Raw genomic sequence first — 21,332 nt, forward strand, 5'->3', positions numbered from 1 at the left:
ACGGGTAACCGGGGGGTTTTTTTTTTTTTTTTTTAAGAGCCAGGACTCTGGAGCTGGGTAGGGCAGCCATGGGGTAGGAGGGGGGGTTGGGAGAGCGAGGGGGGGGTGGGGGATACTCAAGGGGGCTGGGGGGGCCCCACTCCCCTGCCCCCTACCTACTGGCACAGAGTCTGGGTCCAGCTCCCTGCAGCGGTGAGTGGGGACTTCCCAAATCTCTAAAGCTGTCCAAATCTTTTCCAAATCAATTCAGAGGCTTTGAATCGATTTGGACCTTTTTATTGGTCTCCTGATTTGATGGAGATTCGGATGCTGAATCGGGCTGAATCTCCTATGAATTGAATCAGCAACTGAACCTTTGCACAGCCTTAGTAGCCTGGTTTTCAGGGGTTTGGGGAAAAAACTGCTTCTGTTTGTGTTGATAAAAGCTGGAGGAGCTTGTCATCAGATAGAGGTTTACATTCTTTTTTCAGCATCTTGGTCTGATTTTCAGTTTCTAACTACAATTTTGGGGGGGGTGTGGCATTTTTTAAATATAAAAAAAACCATTGGGTTTCTAACAATGAATTATACTTACCATAACATGGTAACTGCCTAGCATCATTAAACAGTTGTACGTGTAGTGGATTTATTTCAGCCAGCCAAATAAATCCAAAGCCAGTATATTAAAAGGATTCTTTCATCTTTCTCTTCACCTTCCCTTGAGAGAAGAGGGATCTCCAGCCTTCCTGAGGACCTGTAGGACAATGGTTCTCAACCTTTATATACTTAAGGCAGCCTTTGGAAAATGCTAACTTTTAGTTTTAACTTTTTTTTTGACTACAGAAAAATAATAAAGCAATTCTTCTGTTGCAAAGAACTCGGAGAGGCCACTGAATATCAGAATGTTTTTGACACTATAGATTCCAACTTAAAATCTATGAGTTATCTTGTGAATCATGTGTAGGTGTTAGTACACCTAATGTAGTGGGGCACCCCACAACATCCTTAATAGACTCTCATGGCACTCCAAGCTCTGGCACCCTGTTTGAGAATCGTTTTTAGGGGGTTCCTTTGTGCACAGAGCAGCCTCTTTACCAAGAAAGAGGCAGTAGACGTCTGTAAATAATCTAGGTGCCTTAAATATAGGAATGGGGTAGTAGAAATTTGGGTATCTGTCTTCTGTGATGCCTTAGAGAGAAACTGTCATTCACCTTGCCTCCTTTGTTCCCAGGTTTTAAATGATACTTGGGTCTCCTTCCCTTCATGGTCTGAAGATTCCACCTTTGTTAGCTCCAAGAAAACACAATATGAAGAACACATCTACAGATGTGAAGATGAGCGTTTTGAGGTAGATATTCTTCTCCATTTCTTGAAGTTTGGAGTTCTGTGAACTAGTGAGCCATATGGACACAATTACTGCTTAAACGCTGCTGCTTAGAATCTGGTCTTCTGGAGGATACGTGTTTTACATGGCTTCTAATTAAGCCCTACCCACCCTTTCAAATACAAGAAGTAAAATGTGAATGACTTCTGATCAACAGTCTACCTCCTACCCACTGATTTTTCTTAATAGCTTTGTCACCACTCTTCTGCTCAGGTCATTGCAAATGAAATTCTTGACTGTCAGTGTTTTTTACCATTAATGTTTTTTACCATTTACTACCCACAGTACATAAGAATTTAAGTTTCTGTGTTTAATAATTTGAAAAAATGTTGCAGTGGAAGTGTTAAATGATTGACAACTACTTGAAGTGAAAGTCAGTACAGTAATTATTTTTGTATGCTAAGGTTTGTTGCATCCCTTTGTAGTGTAGCTGTCAATTGTGTGCTACCCACACAAAAAATGTCTTTATTTCCTAAAGGCATCGTTTTGATAGTCTTCAACTTCTTGTGGATAGATACAGTATTATATAGAAAACATGCAATACAACTAGGTTAGAACAACCAAGTGCAGAAATATTAAACCATTGCTTTGAATATGCCTTGTTTTGAATTCACAATAGTGCAGAGGTGTTGTGAAGCAAGAATTCCTATCACTTAAATGTTGGTTTTCATAGAGTAATGTGCCTTATCTTTCAGCTGGATGTTGTCTTGGAGACCAACTTGGCAACAATCAGAGTCCTAGAGGCGATCCAGAAGAAACTTTCTCGCTTGTCTGCTGAGGAGCAAGCTAAATTCCGATTGGACAACACTCTAGGTGGCACGTCAGAGGTGATCCACCGCAAGGCCTTGCAGAGGATATATGCTGACAAGGCGGCTGACATCATAGATGGGCTGAGAAAGAATCCATCTGTTGCAGTTCCCATTGTGCTGAAAAGGTACTTCCTGCATCCTGGCATATATACTTGTATTCTAGTAAAGCTCACAACAGGCCAGGCACTATTCAAACTTGTAAGAACATGTAGTTTCTGTTTTTCAGGACCTCAGCCTCTTTGGAGTAATCTGCAGAGTGCTGATACTTCTAATGTTATAGTAATTTCATAATGACCAATTAGAAATCTGAAAGCAAAAATGCCACCAACCACACTGAAAGGGCAAGAACCTTTGCAATCCTGAAGCTTCATTTTACTCTGACAAGGACATCTTTTGTGAGATCGGCAGGACTGAGTTGGACCCCTAACAAATTTAATCTCTGAAAGTGATCAGGGTCTCAAATGATAGTCTGTGTTGGAAGTAGATTCCAAGTCAAAGTTACCAGTTCCTGTTTGGGGAAAGGGTCTAAATATACAATATTGAGGGTAGAATCAGGGATGACTAATTGGACCAGTCATAATAGGTGCCTTCAGCTACCTATTTGTAAAGTGTTGCAACTGGGCCAGGCATGAAGAAGGAGTTTGTCAATACTTGAGATGATTCCTTCCTAAAATAGCTAGTGTTAAACTACATAACGAGAGAGGTTACTGACTTACTCCTCTGCAATCTTCAGAAATGAAGTCATGAAATAACTATAATCAAACTGAGTGATAGTGATGTTAATATATTAACTTAAGCTGGAAGCCTTTGTAGAACAGGCATTGTACCAAAAATTACCATTGTGGTATGAAATTTGTGAAAGGGGAAGCTAAGTAAGAACCTTTAATTGTAAAATTCTTATATTAAAAGTTCCTGACCTGTTGCTTGTAAGCTACAGGTAGAAGCACAGTTTTCTGTGGGAAGAAAAATGTAGTCCATAAAATTATCCTGAAAACATTGCAGAGATCAATGATGCTAAAGGAATGGAACAGAAGAAAATCTCCAATTCTGGTCAGCCTATCACAAGAAAGGCATAATGGTAATAGAACTGGGCTCAGAAATGAGCAAGGAAAGACTGATACGAGATGTGATCACTGATATTTAAATTACAGGTTTGGGAAGGCATACAAAAGTTGGTTTTACAGAACTGTACAAAAACATGTTCCATGTGCCTGTCTCTCTTTTCATGAACAAAGGGCCAGTTAGTGAAAATGAAAGGCAGTATGTCTAAACCTGTTCCCTAGTACCATCTGTGCAGGACTTGCACCCGTGTCTCCAACCCTGAATACCAGACTTTACAAACTTCTCTGACTTTTATGTTTCATGATTAAGGGCAGTGAGAGTAGAACAGAATAAGAACTAAGCCCCCTAGTGGTTTTGCACGCTTCTCGCTTTTGGACATGACATGCCACGAGTTCCTCTTCCTTTACTGTCCTCAGTGAGCTGGATAAGGAAGCTGTAAAGGAAAACATGCACACTGAGCTATTCAGTGAAGTAAGTGCTGAATATTCCAACTACACTAGCTGAAGGGTGCAATCTGTGAATGTCTTTAAACTAACCTTTGTATCCTGTGTCATCCTGGCCAGTTCTGGTTTTACACAATAAGATGCTACAGCACTGTTGCTGGAATCACAGTGCTCTGTATTTTTGCTCTCTGTTGTACCTTTAATAATTTGGAAGCAAGAATAATACTATTCTTAGCAGGGCAGTAGTAGGTGGTCAGTCTTTGTTATAATAGCATCAAAATGTCCCATTTGCTATTATCATCCTATTGTTTAACCACAGATGATTCTTACTTTGTTACCTCACAAAGTCTAGCTATATGTTTAAACTTTTGAAGTTTCATATAAGAGTGACTCTACTGAGGAGGGATATATTCCAAGAACTAGATATAAGGAAACAAGAGAGAATTTTTATGGGAAGGAACCTCTCAGACACCTGCATGATGGTTGTGGTATAAAAGCTAGATTGAGCCAGTGATACTGTTTTGAAAAGTGATTGCCATATGAGATGCATCTGTGTGTGCAGACACTTGGAGTGCTCAGTGACCTACATTTTTGCAAAGTTCTAGTCTGTCAGAAAAATAATCTGTCACTTAAATGAAAAATGCAGTATTTTAATCCTCAGTGAGGAGAGAGAGGGGTTTTTGTTTGGCTCCACATGGGAAGCAGAGGCTATGGAGGATTTTCATTGTGATTTTTTTTTTCTCTTAAATAGGATGAGGATGGTTACAGTGCATGTGTTCTGAGGTGACAGTTGACTTCCTTTTATGCTAGACACAGGCTGGGGGAGGGTTCAGGGTTATTTGTATGTTCGAAGGATCATGTAAAAGGAATATACGAAGATGAATCAGCAAGAAGCTTGAGAGTTCTGCAGTCCTTAGCATGTGGCTAAATCCTCATGTACTGCACTTATTTCTAGTATGTTTCAAATACTTGGAACCCTTTTGATCAACTGATTATAAGACTGCAGAACCTCTGCTGTATCTCGATTCTGTGCCGTAGAATTCTGGAACAGCAGAAGTAAACCTAGAACCTCTCTCAGAATTCGGTTAAAGCTGTATGGAATAGAAAAAGGGTGGGTTGAATGTCCTCTTTAGCCTAGTTAGCGAGGTCATGCAACCACAGTGTAATGGCCAGCTTCTGAGAGGTGGTGGTGTTTCAGTGGATAATGGATCTTGGGTGGAAGGTTTGTTTTCTTTGTTACCTACTCTGTCCTTGCCCAGCATTCATCAGTATGGTATATGTGCACTTCTTAACTCCTATTTTTGCTATTTTTTGCTGCAAGGTTAAAGATGAAAGAAGAAGAGTGGCGAGAAGCCCAGAGAGGATTCAACAAAGTCTGGCGGGAGCAGAATGAGAAATATTACCTGAAATCATTGGATCACCAGGGCATCAACTTCAAACAGAACGACACCAAGGTCCTGAGGTCAAAGAGTCTCCTCAATGAGATTGAGAGTATCTATGATGAGGTAAGGCAATGATTACCTGATAGTCTCCTCCCTTCAGCTGCCTGTGCTCTGAGCAGTTACTTTCAACCCTTCTCTACAGACTCAGCTTTTGTTTGCTTGGGGTAGGTAGAGTTGGGCTAAGGACTGTAATGAGAGAGGAAATCTAGCTCCTTGGGACAGCTTTTCAAAAAGCTTGTGGAAACATGATAAATTCCTTGTATGAAAATAACTCGTGCTGTTTGTTTGCACTTTCTACCTCAGAGGCAAGAACAAGCTTCAGAAGACAATGCTGGAGTACCCACAGGCCCGCACCTGTCACTGGCCTATGAAGACAAGCAAATCTTGGAGGATGCTGCCTCCCTCATCATCCACCATGTAAAACGGCAGACAGGAATCCAGAAAGAGGACAAGTACAAAATCAAGCAGATCATGTATCACTTCATTCCAGACCTGCTGTTTGCTCAGCGAGGTGAGCTCTCAGATGTGGAGGAGGAGGAGGAGGAGGAAATGGATGTGGATGAAGCCACAGGGGCTGCAAAAAAGCACAATGGTGTTGGCGGCAGTCCTCCAAAAACCAAACTGATGTTCAACAACACAACGGCTCAGAAGCTGCGCGGCATGGATGAGGTGTACAACCTCTTCTACGTCAACAACAACTGGTACATATTCATGCGACTGCATCAGATCCTGTGCTTACGACTGCTGAGGATTTGCACCCAAGCTGAGCGGCAAATTGAAGAAGAGAACCGGGAAAGGGAGTGGGAGCGGGAAGTGCTAGGCATAAAACGAGACAAAAGTGACAGCCCTGCCATCCAGCTGCGACTAAAGGAGCCCAGTGAGCACACTTCTTGCATGGGTTTGTGGGGGAAGGGATGCTGGGGCAGGAATTATGGTGGTTGTGAAGTTTGAGCAGTCTCCTAGGGCTTTGGAGAATCTGCTAAAACTAAACCCATTGAAGCAGGGATGGCCTCTTGTGTACTTGTACGGCATCTAACACAGTGGGCCTGAATACCTGTTGAAGCCTCTAGTCACTACTGAAATTCTAAAAGAAGGAATATGTGCAGTAAGGACTTCATTAGAGCCACAGGTTGTCCACACAAACTATAGCTGTAATGAAGTCATAGCTCTACATATGCTTAATGTTTTTTGAGGAGAGAACCTCCTGGTTTGGAGAGTTACTATGGAAGAGGCCTCAGAGGAGGTCAGCGCAGAGAACTGGTGACAAAATTGTCAGTAACTTTCTTTTAAAAGGAATCATTTTGAATATTTGACAGTTCTATTCCTCCTTTGTAGATCATTCTGGTTGTTCACAGGCTTGTCTGGTCAAACTAAGTCTGGGGTCCTAGGCATGTGGCCCTATCATTCCTAGAAGTCAGAGCAGGCTTGTAGGAACAGCCTTTCCCGGGTGAGTTGGAACACGTTTCATCTTGCATGCTCTCTCCCTGTAGTGGATATTGATGTCGAGGATTACTACCCAGCTTTCCTGGACATGGTGCGGAATCTGCTAGATGGCAACATGGACTCATCTCAGTATGAGGACTCGCTGCGCGAGATGTTCACTATTCATGCCTACATCGCCTTTACCATGGACAAGCTGATCCAAAGCATTGTTAGACAGGTGACCTGTATTATATATTCCTGGGGTACAAAGAGAGTGGGTGGGATTGGACTTTCCTGTAAGAGAGGGCATTCTCCACGATTTCAGGGAATTTTGAGAATGTTGCATCTACTTAGATGTTTTAAGTTAGGTGAGGGACAGTGGGCATTTCCCCGTTAGGCTCTTCAAGGCTTATGATTAGCAAGCCCTTCCTATTGGGTTACATGCTGCATAACTCTATGCTCTGGCACCTTTCCTTCATATCGGTTATATAAAATGACGACTTGTTAGATTATATTTATGGGGTAACTATTTCATAGTTTCATAGATGTTAAGGTCAGAAGGGACCTATTAGATCATCAAGTCTGACCCCCTGCCCTGGGCAGGAATGAGTACTGGGGTCAGGTGACTCCAGCCAGGTGTCTGTCCAATCTCCTCTTAAACGCCTCCAAGGAAGGGGACAGCACCACCCCCCTTGGAAGCTTATTCCATATTTTGACAACCCTCACTGTAAAGAATTTTTTCCTGATGTCCAATCTGAATTTGCTCTCTTCCAGTTTGTGGCCATTATTTCTAGTTACCCCGACAGGTGCCCTTATATCCCCTATTTCTTGCTGCTCCCCCCTTTCCACACCCCCCTTCCCCGATGAGTTTGTAGGTGGCCATGAAATCACCTCTCAGCCTCCCCTTGCGGAGGCTGAAGAGGTTCAGGTCTCCCAATTGGTCCACATAAGGTTTTTTCTGTAGGCCTTAACCAAATGAGTGGCCCTCCTCTGAACCCACTCCAGGCCATCCACATCCCTCCTGAAGTGTGGTGCCCAAAACTGGAGGCAGTACTCCAGTTATGGCCTAACCAATGCCACATAGAGGGGAAGTATCACCTCCCTAGACCTGTTTGTGATGCACCTACTTATGCATGACAGGGTGTGGTTAGCTTTACTTGTTACCTCATCATACTGGTGACTCGTGTTCATTTTGGAGTCGACTACAACTCTGAGATCCCTTTCCGCAGTTGTGCTACTTAGTGGTACCTCGCAGGCTGTAGGAGTGTTTGATGATTCTTCCTCCCCAGGTGCAACACATGACATTTGTCCTTGTTAAACAGCATCCTGTTCTGTTCAGCCCATTCCCCAGCCTGTCCAAATCAGCCTGGATTTGCTCCCTGCCATCTAGTTTGTGTACCTCCCCCATAGCACTTTCTAGTACTTATTTTAAAGGACACGTTCCTAATAGCTGTAGTAATCACTACACAGTAGAAAAAGATTAGTAAGTCTATAACCTGTCCTGTTTTGTTGGACATTTTAGCTAAAAACTCTGAGCAAACAGTAGTCCAAAGCAGGAATTAAGTGTGTGCTTTCTTGTTATCTATGCTGATGAACATGTGGAATCCTTCAGCCAGTACAGGTTTGCATAGTGTGTAGGGTGGAAAATCTGCAAATGACTGTCTCCGCATGTTTCAGGAGATCCAAAGTGGCTTCCCACATGTCATTTGTGACTCTAGAGTATTTATAATAGACCTATATAAAAGGTCTGTGTATGAAAATGCAGGAAGATGAAGTGATGAAAGTTCAGCACTGTTTACTAGTTTCCTTTAATGTCAAACTTTAAAACTTCTATGTATGGTATTAATTAAAAAAATATTCTTAGTGTTCTATTTTCTTCTAAACCCTGGGTGTAAAAGACAGGGCATCCAGCTTATAAATTATGTGAGGCCTCCTCCACACCTATGTGGGAGTTTGGTGGTAGGCAGTGTACCAAGTCCAGAGGCATTTGTTGTCCTTTTTTTAAAAAAACTCTTTTCCCTAATAGTTTTCCATGTTTTTCATGTTCACAGCTCCAGCACATAGTTAGTGATGAGATCTGTGTGCAGGTGACAGATCTTTACCTGTCAGAGAATAACAATGGAGCTACTGGAGGTCTGCTGACCACACAATCATCTCGCACCCTTTTGGAGGCTACGTACCAACGCAAAGCAGAGCAGCTTATGTCTGATGAGAACTGTTTCAAGGTAAGAATTACAGTGACCTTCAGTGTCTACACTGATTCATAGGGGAGGAATCCCTGATAGATGTCATAAGAAAGGAGTGGTGATTACAGTGTCCTTACAGGAAAAGAGCAAAGGATACAAATATCCCAAAGACCTGTGGACATTTGCCTGCTCTGAAACTCTTGTAGAATGTTATAGGGAAATCTTTGTGGCCCATTATAGCTTGTTATAACTTCATAGAATCTCCCTAGGGAGGTACTACTAACTGTTTTACACATGTAGTTAACTTTTGTGAAATTTATCACCACACAAGGTGGTAGAGGCAGATAGCAGCCAGGTTCAAAAAGGGACTAGAGAGATCCATTGATAGCTGTTGAACAGAACAGTTGGTGATGTTTCCTTTGGGATGTCTAAACCAACAATGGTGGACACCAGGGAGGGTAATGGGTAGAGGATAGATCACTCTAGTTCTGTCTGGTACATTGCTTTCCCGTTTGCAACCACTTATGCCTCTGACAGAGACAGGGATACTGGGCTAGATGGACCATTGTTCTTACCCACTATGGCACTACTTATTCAATCCTTGATAGGACCTGTGTTAATGTAAACAGATATTGTAGAACTTGCACACAGAGACAGTATTAACACTTCCTATAGGAATTTTTTTAGAACCAAGACCCTTAAAAGACAGATTGGGGACAAATATGGATCCTGAACAAAACAGAGTTTTCCTTGTATTTCACGGCACTTCAGTCTCACACTGATGCATCATTGATTTTAATCTTTTTCTGGGTCAGAAAAGCTTTCCAATTTTTTCTCTACCTCACCCTTTGTAGCATGGAATCTCTTGCTATTATGTACGAACTATGCACTACATTTTTATTTGCTGACTGTTCACTAAATATATCTGATGCAACATTTTAAAAATCCATACTTCTCATTACTGTGAAATAGGAAATGATCAGAGCCACCCTTAGCTAGTAAAATTAATTGATCGAGGCTTCTGTTATTTTGGACTATATCTTGCTCTTACTGAGAGCTTCAAAATAAGCTAAGAGGTAAAGAATTAAAACTACAGGGCTTGATTGGATAGTAATATGCCTTCTAAAAGATGTCTAACATGATGGTCTGCCTGTATAAGCTTCCTAATTTGAAACTAATGTTAATGGTTGAGCTGAGTGAATTGGCAATACCAAAATGAAGCAGCTTTCTTGCCTGCCATTTATTGCAGCCATTAAGTGTTCCTTGTAAATCATTCTGTGTCATGGTGCTCTGGCTATAGCAGTTCTCTTTTGCTGGTATACATAGAAAATGTCTTTATCCTTATGTTCTTGTTTTTACCTACTCTTAGATGGGCCCCTTAGCAAGCTGGAACTTCTCTGCTCATCAGATCTGCTTCTACATTTCTGTATTCTGGTTGTGTAACTCATGGCGAACATTCTCTTTGCGTCCCATCCTGCTAGGGCTTTGGTGTTATGTCTGATCATTACATGAAATTAATTTTTAATTTCTTTCTCTCTCTATTGCTCTGACTGGGAAGGAGGTTGTTTGAAGGTCTCTAAATTCCATTTGGTATTTTGCTTTTTAGCTCATGTTCATTCAGAATAGAGGTCAAGTCCAGTTAACCATTGAGCTTCTGGACACGGAAGAAGAGAACTCGGATGACCCTGTGGAGGCGGAGGTAAGAGAGGCAGAGGTAAGAACAGATTCTTCAGAGTTTTGGCTGCTTCTGGAAATGCTTTTATACCGTACTCTGATTTATATGCATATGGGATATGTGAATAATTTGCTTACCTACATAATGCTGACTTTTTTGTTTATTGCTTATATTGCAACAAATGAAACGTATGAATATGTTTAGTGCATAAACTGTGCTTGCTGCATAGAAACTCCTAAGCCCCACTAAATAGTTTGTATAGTAATTGTGCTCCACTTTAACTGCATTGCTGGTGACATGGAAATTTAACAAACCATTAATTTTCAAAGCTCTTCAAGTAACCTTGGACTGTCTAGGCCTTGTCATTGTCAAGGCTGTTATTAGAGGCCTTGTAAGGCACTAATGAGAAATAAGGTAATGAGCCTTAATGAAGTGCAGATAGTTCAATAAAAGTTATTCTTATGGTTAATGAACATTGTTTACATTGAATTTGGGTATATACTTAGCCTTTGCAGTCCTGAAGTTGTATATCTAAACAGTGTACTGTACTGGGTGAGCTGTCAGATGTTCCAGATATCATGGGCATATGACCTGCCTCTTGCCAAACAGAAGTGTCCTATAAGACCAAGAACTCCAGACATGTGGGCTAAAAAGTACTTACTAGCTTATTTTTAAAATGGATAACTAAAATAGTAAATGTCTGTATTATGCCTTGCAGGGATGCTAAGTGGGGTGGGGGTGGGACACGTGAAGTCTTCGAAGATTTCTAGCCTGACCTTTTTCAAGTTTCGGTTTCAGTGCCTCAATTTAGGTAATTACAATTTTTGTCTCCCTCTTTCAGCGCTGGTCAGATTATGTAGAGCGGTACGTCAACTCTGATTCTACCTCCCCTGAGCTTCGGGAACACCTGGCACAGAAGCCAGTCTTCCTGCCAAGGTAAGTGAGCTAGCTGTGGCTGTGAACCCTAACATGGGCCACAAGTCCCCATGACAGTAAAGGGAGGAGAAATCTTCCTCAATCAGCAAAAAATATTTCAGTCTTTTGTGCGTTAGTACTACACCACTTTAGAAACCAATAGCCCTGGCAGTGCTGGGTAGAGGTATTGGGCTGCTGTTCATTTCAAAACCCTGCAAGTCCACCCTGGGCTCCTGCTCTCCAGTGACTTAGAGATGGCATAGTCTGCAAATAGCAGGGAGCTGAGAGGTGTTGGGGAATCACCAACCCTTTCTTGGCAGTCTTGCCTTGGCTTACAGTAGCCCTCCACTGGACCACAGAAGGTGCTGAGTCAGTGCATTTCATGCGCAGGGAGACGGCTATAAAGTAGCCTTGACAGACTTTCAGTTTCTGTAAGAAGGGGGACCAGCAGGCTGACTCGTAGGCACATACGCCTAAATAGTTGTGGCAGTTCCTCCCCAAGCAATAGTTTGGGTTATTTAAAGGGTGGGTGCAGAACTATTCTACCACCCCCAGATACATCCAGCCTAGTTGTAGAGGGAAAGCACTAATTCCAGGTGGGATTCTCTGGTTTACAGGAATCTGAGGCGGATCCGTAAGTGTCAGCGTGGTCGGGAGCAGCAGGAGAAGGAAGGGAAGGAGGGAAACAGTAAGAAGTCCATGGAGAATGTGGAAAGCTTGGACAAGCTGGAGTGTAAATTCAAACTGAACTCCTATAAGATGGTGTACGTGATCAAATCGGAGGATTACATGTACAGGAGGACCGCTCTGCTGCGTGCTCAGCAGGTAGGAAGCCAAAAGAATGAGAAGAGCAGCCAGTGTTTTTTTTTCCCTGGAACTTTTGCTCTCAAAAGGCAGCTGGCAAGACTCAGATGAAGTGTCCACTGGGCTCTTGATCTGTGCCATGTAGCAGTCTGTCCCCATGAGGATTATACACTATTGGTTTAGTCTTCCTAGGGGGCTGCAAAGATCCTCTGAATATCCTTGAGATGTAACCCTTATGCTACTCTCCTATCTCTCAACACCCTCCTTTCTCCAGACAGATATAATACATAGGGAAGTTGATAGGGGCCTTAGCTTTCAGGTTCCTTGCTTAGGGGCACCTTCCATAGGCTACTTCCTTTTTTTTTTTTTTTTTTTTTTTTAGGGAGGGTTTGTTTTGTGACCACTTAATCACTAGTAAGAGCACATGGTCTCTAGGGCTTCCCCAAAGAGGGAGCATACAGAGTGCAATGAATTCAAGTGCCTCTGTTCTGACTCAGCTCCCCCCAACCACATCCACTGTCTCATCCTCATAGTCACTGAGAGCAGGAGTCCTAGGGTTGCTGCCACACAAAAGAGCACTGCAAAGGCTTATGCACACTGCTCCAACGTGCTGGATTTGTGGCAAGGATAGATGAAGTGAGGACACAATTACAGAAACATCCAGTGTGTGTGTTCTGGTCTCAGAAATTCATAGGCCAACAGAATAGCCAAACTATGGCAACATGTGTAGGAGTTTCTAGGAATGACCAGTTTTTAAATGAGAGTTACACTTCCCTGCAACCCTTTATTAAATTACTCAGCAGGGCTGTGGGTTTTTTGTTCAGTCCAAAACTAAACTTTGGATGTGGGGTGTGAAGAGTTCAAACTTTTCAGCCCCTCATAAGCTATGAGAGGTTGACAGGAGGCTACTTCTCTTCTTCTCTTGGAATGTACTAAATTATAAATATCTGACTTCACCTTGCTTCTTCACTGAGACTGTAACATATCAAAGGCTGAAGACAATTGGTTTAGTGTTCCAATTTTTTTAAAGTTAGACCTGGTTCAAATTGTTGATTTCTCATCACATTAGAATATTTGTATCAGGGTAGCTAAAAATGGATAAGTTAATAATCCAATTTTTTTTTATGTTCAAATGAAAACTGTATTAGAAGACACGCCTATTTAAAAATGTAAGTTTAGTCCTAAACACAGGTTCTATCAAAATGATGACAGCACTTAAAGCATTAAATAATATGTGTTGGCTGCAGAATTTTTAGAGTCAAACTACTGATGTGGTAGAAGTCCTCGGCTAAGCACCTGGAACCAGAATCTGTTGAAGTGCTGAACCAGCTTGTGTCAGCAGTACCCTTTTCTGCTGGAGCAGAGAATATTTCCTTCATTGTAATTTTTTCAGCCAGTTCAATTCAATGACTAGCTCATTCAAAGCAGAGAAATCAGTTGGGAACTGAAAAAAGCAGGAAGGCTTGTTTTCCTCTTCCAATCTATGAATAAAAATGAGGTGTGAAAGGATGAGATCTGAAGAACATGGTGACCAGGAACAATCGGTTCAGTTCACTAACTGCAGATAATACTTTCCTTGTTTAACAGATTGGTTCAAAATTCAAAGCATGTTTTGAGAAACGTTTCTTATGTATCCAGTGTATTTATGGTCATTTTGGTTGTCTGACAAACACTTTAAAATGCTGTTTTCATGCATATTTATTACAGTTCCATCCAAACTCTTTTCAAAACAAATTTGAAGTAAAAATATTATCTAGTAAATAAGAAATGCTATTTGTTGTTTTCAGTATTGTTAAAAAATGTAAGACTCGGACTGTATATGAAACAGCTTTATTTTATAAAAGTAGCATTTGATGGTATTTTTCTTTTTCCTCACCAGGATAAAATATATACTAATTTTCAGTTCAAAGTTCTAATTAACCACAAAACCTACTAGCTATAATAGCTGCCAGACATTGAAAATCATGCTTTCTTAGGAAAATAACTTCAAAAAAATACAGGTGAAAATTATGGTTTAAACAAAGCTTCCCTGCTTGTTGATTTTTAAAATCAGCGATGTCAGTCTCACTGATTCTAAATCAATCCATCCTGGTTTCTATGATTTTTTTGATCAATGCTCTTATTTTAAGGAAGACCACAGTTTTGCCTCATTTGACATTTATTAAACAGAGAAATTACATGAAAAGCTTAGCATTGGACATAGTTAGGGAAATAGGATCCAAGTGCTCACGTTAGAAAATTGACAACAAAAATAATCTTTAGAGTTAATTCTACCTAATATTTGGTATAATTTATTTTCCACTGTCTTTGTTCATTGATCTGAACCTTTAATTTGGTGGTCTAGCTATCCCAGAAAATAATATAGAAAATACCAAGTGGCAGAGTTGTGTAGCAGTTTTACAAACATTGTGGAATTTTGTCTTCCTGGCTTTAGTTTCACCATCCAACTTTTACCAGTGCTTGGCTTTTAGACCTAGATTAGATTTTTTTTTTTTTTTTTTTTTTTTCTTCCACTGATAAAGTGGGCTGTCTCTGGAAGCCATCAGCACTATCTTCTTTAACCAGCAAGGAACAGTGTGTGCATTCCAAGTTTCCCCTAAAGAGAAAAGAGCTCCCTAAGTCTTTTAGCCTAGGAAGTTGCTGTGGTTCACTCTAAGCATGTAATGATCCGTAGCCTTTTCTTAATGTCTCTTTCCATTTCTTTAGTCCCATGAAAGAGTGAGCAAGCGGCTGCACCAGAGATTCCAGGCCTGGGTGGACAAATGGACCAAGGAGCATGTGACCCGTGAAATGGCAGCTGAAACAAACAAGTGGCTAATGGGAGAAGGGTTGGAAGGCTTGGTGCCATGTACCACCACCTGTGATACAGAGACCCTGCACTTTGTGAGCATTAACAAGTACCGTGTCAAATATGGCACAATATTCAAGACACCATAAGCTCCCTGGGCTAGGGAAGATCACAGAGTGTGAGTGTGTGTGTGTGCGCGCGCATCAAGGAAACGAGGAAGATGCCTTTCTCCCTTCACTGTGTATCTCCGTAACATGGCCACTTGACTAGTGCGCAGCTGGTACAACCTGTCACCAGAGGGATTCTCTTTAGGAATGTGAATCCCTACAAACATGTGCTGGAACTGTTACCCACAGGCCTTTGACTTCAGCATGCACTGTGGAGGGAAGGACCCTTCTTGGAACTGAGCAATCCTAGAGAAACACAACTAGCTTGTACACACCAGCAGTGTTGAGACTTGATTTCCCCAATGGCTTGAACGTCAAGGGAAGAGAACAGGATGCCTTCCACATCCTGATCGGATCAGTGCATTTAAGTTACATGCTCAGAAGTGTCATGAAACCCAGAGGTGCCTGTCGCAACTGGATTTTCCTGTTACGCTGCAGCAGGTTTGCTAGGATCTCACACGGGGTCATCACCCCTGCAATCCAGCTGCCAGAAGCCACCTCATGGAGCTGCCACTTGCTGCCTCCTTCACCTTCCCTCTACTCCTTCCCATGCTGGACTCCTGACTTAACCAGTTCAGATTGGTCTGTCCTTTCTAGTGCCAGTGGAACTGTTTTTGTACCTGCTTGTTTACTAGTCTCTCCTAGTGCCATGCACCAGCTGTTCACACACATGTATACACACACACGAGAGAAACAACACAATTTTAACATGTTCCCCTTCCTTTTTTGTAAATAAATGTACATATTGTCAATTTTTTTGTTTTTTATTAAAGAAAGTATGCTTGATGTGCTAGCTTAACTGTACTAGCTTCTTGTGTACCATAGTACCAGGTGGCTTGAGACTTAGTACCTACAGACAGACCTATGAAGACATTTATTACACTTTTTACCAAAGGGAGTTATCATTGTAGTGCTTTTGTGTGAAAACTTTTTTCTTTTCTTTTTTTGTAAATAAAAATACATCTTTGTTCTTACTTGAGGAAGACAACTCGCTCACCCACAGCCCTGTTCCTGTTCTGAAAGGCACCATGCAGCATGCAGTTTGTGCGGGTGGGAGGGCATGAGAGAGGGAGATATTTGACCACTTTTATTATCGGCTTTACAATCTGAAGGGAAAAAGCAGAAGCAATGTGTGTGGCTTGTGGATGATGTGACCAGGTGATAAGCAGCCTGTTAAGATACATAAATATATATTATATAACTTTTAATTTTTTTAATTTTTTTCTGGTGGGTTATTTTTATCCACCTTGTCTTCCAGCTCCAAGGATCTTCACTTTTGGGAAGTGTTACTGAGCTACTTAGCTGGGATTGATTGTGCTTATGTATTTTTCCCTCTCAGTATTAGAGAAAAACATCCTAAGTACCAAACCAGTATTTGATAAAGCTGCTTTGTGTGCGAGTGTGCGTGTGTGTACGAGAGAAGGGCATATGGGTGGGCTTTTTGGTGCATTTCACTAGTGAAATCCTCAAATGGGATATATATTTTTTTAAGTATAGAAATTTAGTGCTGGCAGATATTTAAACAGTGGACAAATCTGATTTTAAAAGAAGTCAGCATGGACTTCGTAAGCCACGACAGACACAGCTGCACTGTCTCACCTCCTCGGAGAAAGTGTCCTTTCCTTGCACAAAGTGATGCTGCCAGGAGTTGTAGCGCCCAGACTGCTTCCACACTCCCAGCTGCAGAGCCACAAAAGCAGTTTTGCCACTTTTCAGAAGTCTACTTATTAAATCTGCCACGGGGATTTTGAGACAGATGCTTGTCTCCTCTGGGAACTGAGTTCTTTCCTCAGGCAGAGAGAGATGGAGAGGAGCAGGGTGCAAAAGGTTTGGAGAAGGGGAATCGCTCCAAATCTTGAAGCCTGTGGGGGAGCTGAGGGGCAAAAGTGCATGGCCTAGAGGGGTCATTAGTCATTGGCAGCCAATGTACGGAGAGTGGTTCCAGCCACGGTGATGAATGGAAGCCTCCTATGGAGAGAGGAAAAGAGAGTAAAGAGCCCACCAGGGAGTATTCAGAGTTTGCCAGCAATAAGTTACCTGTCCAGTTTCTCCTCCTTTCACTGTATTCAGATAGGAAGGGGGGTTCTCTTGTGTCCTCTTCCATTTCAAAGGTTTGACACATGCTCCTCACCCTACCTCCCCCACCCTTGGGTGTTTCTTTTCTATGTATGCTAAAGCTGATCTGGAAGTGGAAGTCTGGATGACTTTTGCCAGCTTGGAAGTAACAGCTGCTGCTGCTTTGTGGGTGTGTTGTCCCAAGAGTCTGTGCCTGCATGTCATTTGAGCGGAATGGGGTTAACATGGCGGGATTTCTGCTGTTAAAGGTGCCCAGGTAAAAAAAAAAAAAAACAACCAACCAACGATGGGGAGTCATCCTCCTCCTGCAGCAGGGTTTTCACAAATGGCTTTCATCCCTCCCGATGTCTGACATCCGAGCTCCAAGCTCCAATCCCAGCCTGTACAATAGCAAAGATTTCTTTTTATTTTAAATTGCTTTTTGTATTCTGTAATGTGATCCTTGGCCACCTATCCATGTGATGATTTCTATACAAATGTTGTAAACTTGACTGTAGTGCAGTATTTCCATTAAAATATCAGGGCTAATCATTGTGTACAGATTGTTCTTCCTTCCTGATCCTACACAATGAAATGTCAACACGCTCCTCAGGGAAAGGGGGCAAAGGGAAGAGACTGTTTGGAGAACTGCCTCTTTAGGACCAGCAGTTGAGAGAATTGGATGTACATTTGGAGTGCAGATGACCAGTGTCTGGCAATAGATGCTTTACTTGTTAGGATATTGTGTCTGGATTCCCTGTGCTGATTTTTAAGCAATCTCCATCTCCTTTCTGGAAATGAAATGCTTTAATGTCACAGCACTTGCAACACTGGTGTCTGGAGACAGTAGTGAGTTCTTATACTTTACCCTCCCACAGAGTTGTGGGGAATTCGTAGTGAATTTTGGCTTTGACCCAACCAGGATGTCATCAGTCATACAAGTTTCAAGCAGTGCTCAAGCTGTTGGGGTGGGAGGAGCAGTATTGTTGTATCCTTGGTAGCTCTAGGAAATGAGGTAATACCATATAACCATCAGGAGGAAATGTTAACAAGAATTGTGATCTCAGGCTGTAACTATTATAAGAGTATGCTATCCTAGTATATTGTACCATTAAAGCACTCCTAGTTCCTATTCCAGCAAAGCTGCACTTTGTACAAGTATAGCTAAACTACCTCAATGAGCAAAGTCAGTTCTTTTGGACTATCTATAATAAGGGAATTTATCTGATAAATCTACTGTCAAGGAACTGCGGCCTTGACTGATATAGTTATGTTGGAAGTGGTCTGCAGTGTAGACCTGTCCTTAATTTCCTGCAAGTAGCTAAGCTATTAAATAAGGAAGCTTTGGTTCCCTAGCTTGGTGCTCACATCTGCATCCAGTGCTTCCAAATTTGGGTCTTTCGCATAAACACTGAATATTTTTAGTCCAAATGGGAATGTATGATTCAGTAGTTTCTGGGACAGTGCTGTAGCTCTTACTCTTCATATATTGTGCTGTTTGAAGCCCAGCATAGTAAATACTATACTTGAATTGTACACAAGGCTACCAAGAAAGCCCAGCATGTAGTCATGTACAGAGTATTTTAATAAGCCTTTATTTTCATTAGCAATGACTGGAGAAGAATGAATATGGCAATGAAGCTATTGAGTGGGTTATTTTAGAGGCTGATGGATTTTCTGGATGGCAACAGTGGGTGTCAGGCTTCCTTTGGAAGGGCTTGCTTCACCCCTTTTGAACTATGAATTTTACCTTTGCTTGCTGGCACCCACAATCCTTGTGTCTGTGGAAGTGTGGTCTGCCCAGGGTTCCCTTCAATGGAGCCATTCATCCAACTCGTTACTGGGGCTTGGAAGCTGTTGTAGAATCTCCAGACCTGCCTCGCCTGGGACAGTGTCCTGACAGTGCACTGTTGCAAAGCTGGATCGCTTGAATGTTTCCAAAACAGCTGGAATATCTGGTAAGAACTTACTTGTTTCAGTGACATTTGCCAAGGGTATTATTTATGGTTGAATCAGAAGCACTACTAAGTTGAGCTTTCCTCAGGCAAATCTGTCTCCCCTGCAGTTAGTGACAGGCCAGCAAAGGTTGGTGACTTCCCAAATTTCCAGGCACTTTCTTGCCTGTCCTTGTAACTGCCAAGAAAGCTGCCATCTATTGCAGGATGAAAACTTGGGTAAAGTGTTTGCCTGTTCTGTACCTTCTCCAAAGGTTCTGAAGAATTCACTGTTCTTAACTCCCAGGAAAAATGTGATTTGATATCTAGAACAAGTAAAATATCTGGTAGCTTGCTCTCCATTCACCTTGATATCCCTAGAGAGCTGTATGAGCATGGAGCAGGAGGCAGTCACCTTGCACTGTACCCACCAAAGAAGAGCCCTCATGCACTCTGGTGATGAAAACAGTTTCATCATGGGCTGCTGTAATATTTCTCACCCTCAATTTCCAGGATCCCCTCAAACTATCCAGTCTGGCCCATATGAAGTCATTTTTCCAGCAGTGTGGTAAAGAATCTGTTAAAAGTGCATACTTTACACGTGAGCAGCAATACCCCCTTCCCTTGTTTCCTGGTGGAAGGCACTTCCCAAACAAAGGCCAGTCCCTGGATTCTTCCAGATAGTGGATGTATGTGACGGTAGCAGGTCAATGATCTCTTCACAGTACAATCGGAAACACCAGTCTTCTCATCCAACCACTAGATCATATGTCAGGGTGAGAGCTGCCTTTCTGTTGCTTGTACATTACTGAAGGGCTACCTTCTAGATTTACCCCTCTAGAGCAGTGGATGTGAAGATGCTATGTTCTCCTTCTCCATGAATTCCTCAGTATTGCTGCTGGGAGTCTGACATATTGGGCCATCTGCTGAAGAGCCCAATCGATAAGAGCTGTTACTTCTATTCTTGGGGAAATCAGCAGTCTGAACAAGAGGAGTTTGTGCTTTGGAGTACAACCTCTTTGGTCCATTTTTATACAAGAGATCGCTGAACAATGCTGTCCTTTTAATTTATAACAGCTCTCATCACTGCAGTAGCCAAGTGCCTGATCCTGCCCAAATTGTGTAATCTCATTAGCTGTTTTTACAATAGTCATCTCTTGTGGTGCTTAATGTCTAGAAGGCAGAGCTCTTTCTTTCCAAAAGCTGAACTGGAAGGGTGATTATGTGGTGGGCAGTGTTGTTTTGTGGCTGACCATGATGTGAATTGCCCTGCTCCATTGCTTTTACTGTGTTCATCCCATTCTGTTCCCACCTTGTTGACACAGCGGCTGCAGCGGGAGAATTCTGTGGGAGTGACTTCTCTATAGATCAAAACTCCCGGGCAGACTTCTCTAACTCCCATCAGAGCTGGGCAGACCAAGCCTAGCTGCTACTTGCCTTGCCTTCTGAGCCTTGGCTCCATGCGAGTGCACGCGACAGCCTTCAGCATACTTGAATCGCAGCTCTGCATGCTGGATCTAGCCCACGCACCGGCAGCCTGCACATCAGAAAAGTTGAACACTGCTGGTCTATGTGGTACAAATAAAGAACCTAAAGATATTTAATGTTTGGTAGGGATGTAAATTACTCGGAGAAGGCTGCACCGTGGTGTTCAGATCTGTTGCAGTTTGCCTGGTGCCCCTCGCTTGCCTTGCCTGAGGGCGAATGCTCAGGCAGCAGTGTCTCTCAGAACGGGGAGCGTGCAGATGTTGAATGAATTGGGGCCTGTTGTGACTGGAATATGTTGCTTTTTCTTTCAGGGCAGTTTGAGGATCCCTGTGCATTGGATCTGATCCGCTGAGAGCAGGTGTGTGCCTGGAGGCTTAGTTTCACCACACGTCCAGGCAGTGTTGTCATCCTGCCCGTGCTAAGCAGCCCCTCAGTCCATGGGCCCCACAGGAGGCAGGACTCGACTTCTCTCCTCTGGACTTGTTGCTTGCTGACAAAGAACGGAGAAGCCAGGGTTGCGGTGGACGGCAGCTGGCCCGTGGTGTCGTTGTGAAGGCAAAGGCCGGAGTCCTCTGCTGCAAGCAGCTCGCTCCCAGTCCGAGTTGGGCTAGGGACCAAGCCCTCCACCCCGGGGCCCGGGCGAGCGCTCCCAGGTCTGTCCCCGTGAGGGATGAGGACGAGTAGGGGGCGGGGCAGCGGGCCAGGCGGGGTGGGGCGGGGCCAAGGCTGCTGCGCGCGCTCCCGGCGGCTCCCGGGGCAGAGGCGCCGCTGGGCGGGTC

The 21,332-nt window shown here is 42.8% G+C and overlaps 1 protein-coding gene across 4 annotated transcripts in view; it reads left to right on the forward strand.

The window, feature by feature from the left end:
- Positions 1-17,680, forward strand: part of SIN3A (SIN3 transcription regulator family member A) — a 35,928-nt gene extending 18,248 nt beyond the window's left edge. For 2 of the 4 annotated variants that reach the window (XM_006029078.3, XM_025210536.1), the window contains 10 exons: positions 1,211-1,327; positions 2,059-2,297; positions 4,999-5,182; positions 5,423-5,996; positions 6,610-6,779; positions 8,593-8,766; positions 10,334-10,441; positions 11,244-11,338; positions 11,935-12,142; positions 14,828-17,680. In XM_006029078.3, coding sequence (XP_006029140.1) covers positions 1,211-1,327; positions 2,059-2,297; positions 4,999-5,182; positions 5,423-5,996; positions 6,610-6,779; positions 8,593-8,766; positions 10,334-10,441; positions 11,244-11,338; positions 11,935-12,142; positions 14,828-15,058 — 2,100 coding nt within the window. In that variant the 3' untranslated portion in view covers positions 15,059-17,680. The remainder of the gene's footprint in view (positions 1-1,210; positions 1,328-2,058; positions 2,298-4,998; positions 5,183-5,422; positions 5,997-6,609; positions 6,780-8,592; positions 8,767-10,333; positions 10,442-11,243; positions 11,339-11,934; positions 12,143-14,827) is intronic. The other 2 variants (XM_006029079.3, XM_014522461.2) reach the window with 2 other exon arrangements.
- The last annotated feature ends 3,652 nt before the right edge of the window (positions 17,681-21,332 follow it).

This window comes from Alligator sinensis, unplaced genomic scaffold (assembly GCF_000455745.1).
Source record: "Alligator sinensis unplaced genomic scaffold, ASM45574v1 scaffold311_1, whole genome shotgun sequence".
Taxonomy (NCBI): domain Eukaryota; kingdom Metazoa; phylum Chordata; order Crocodylia; family Alligatoridae; genus Alligator; species Alligator sinensis.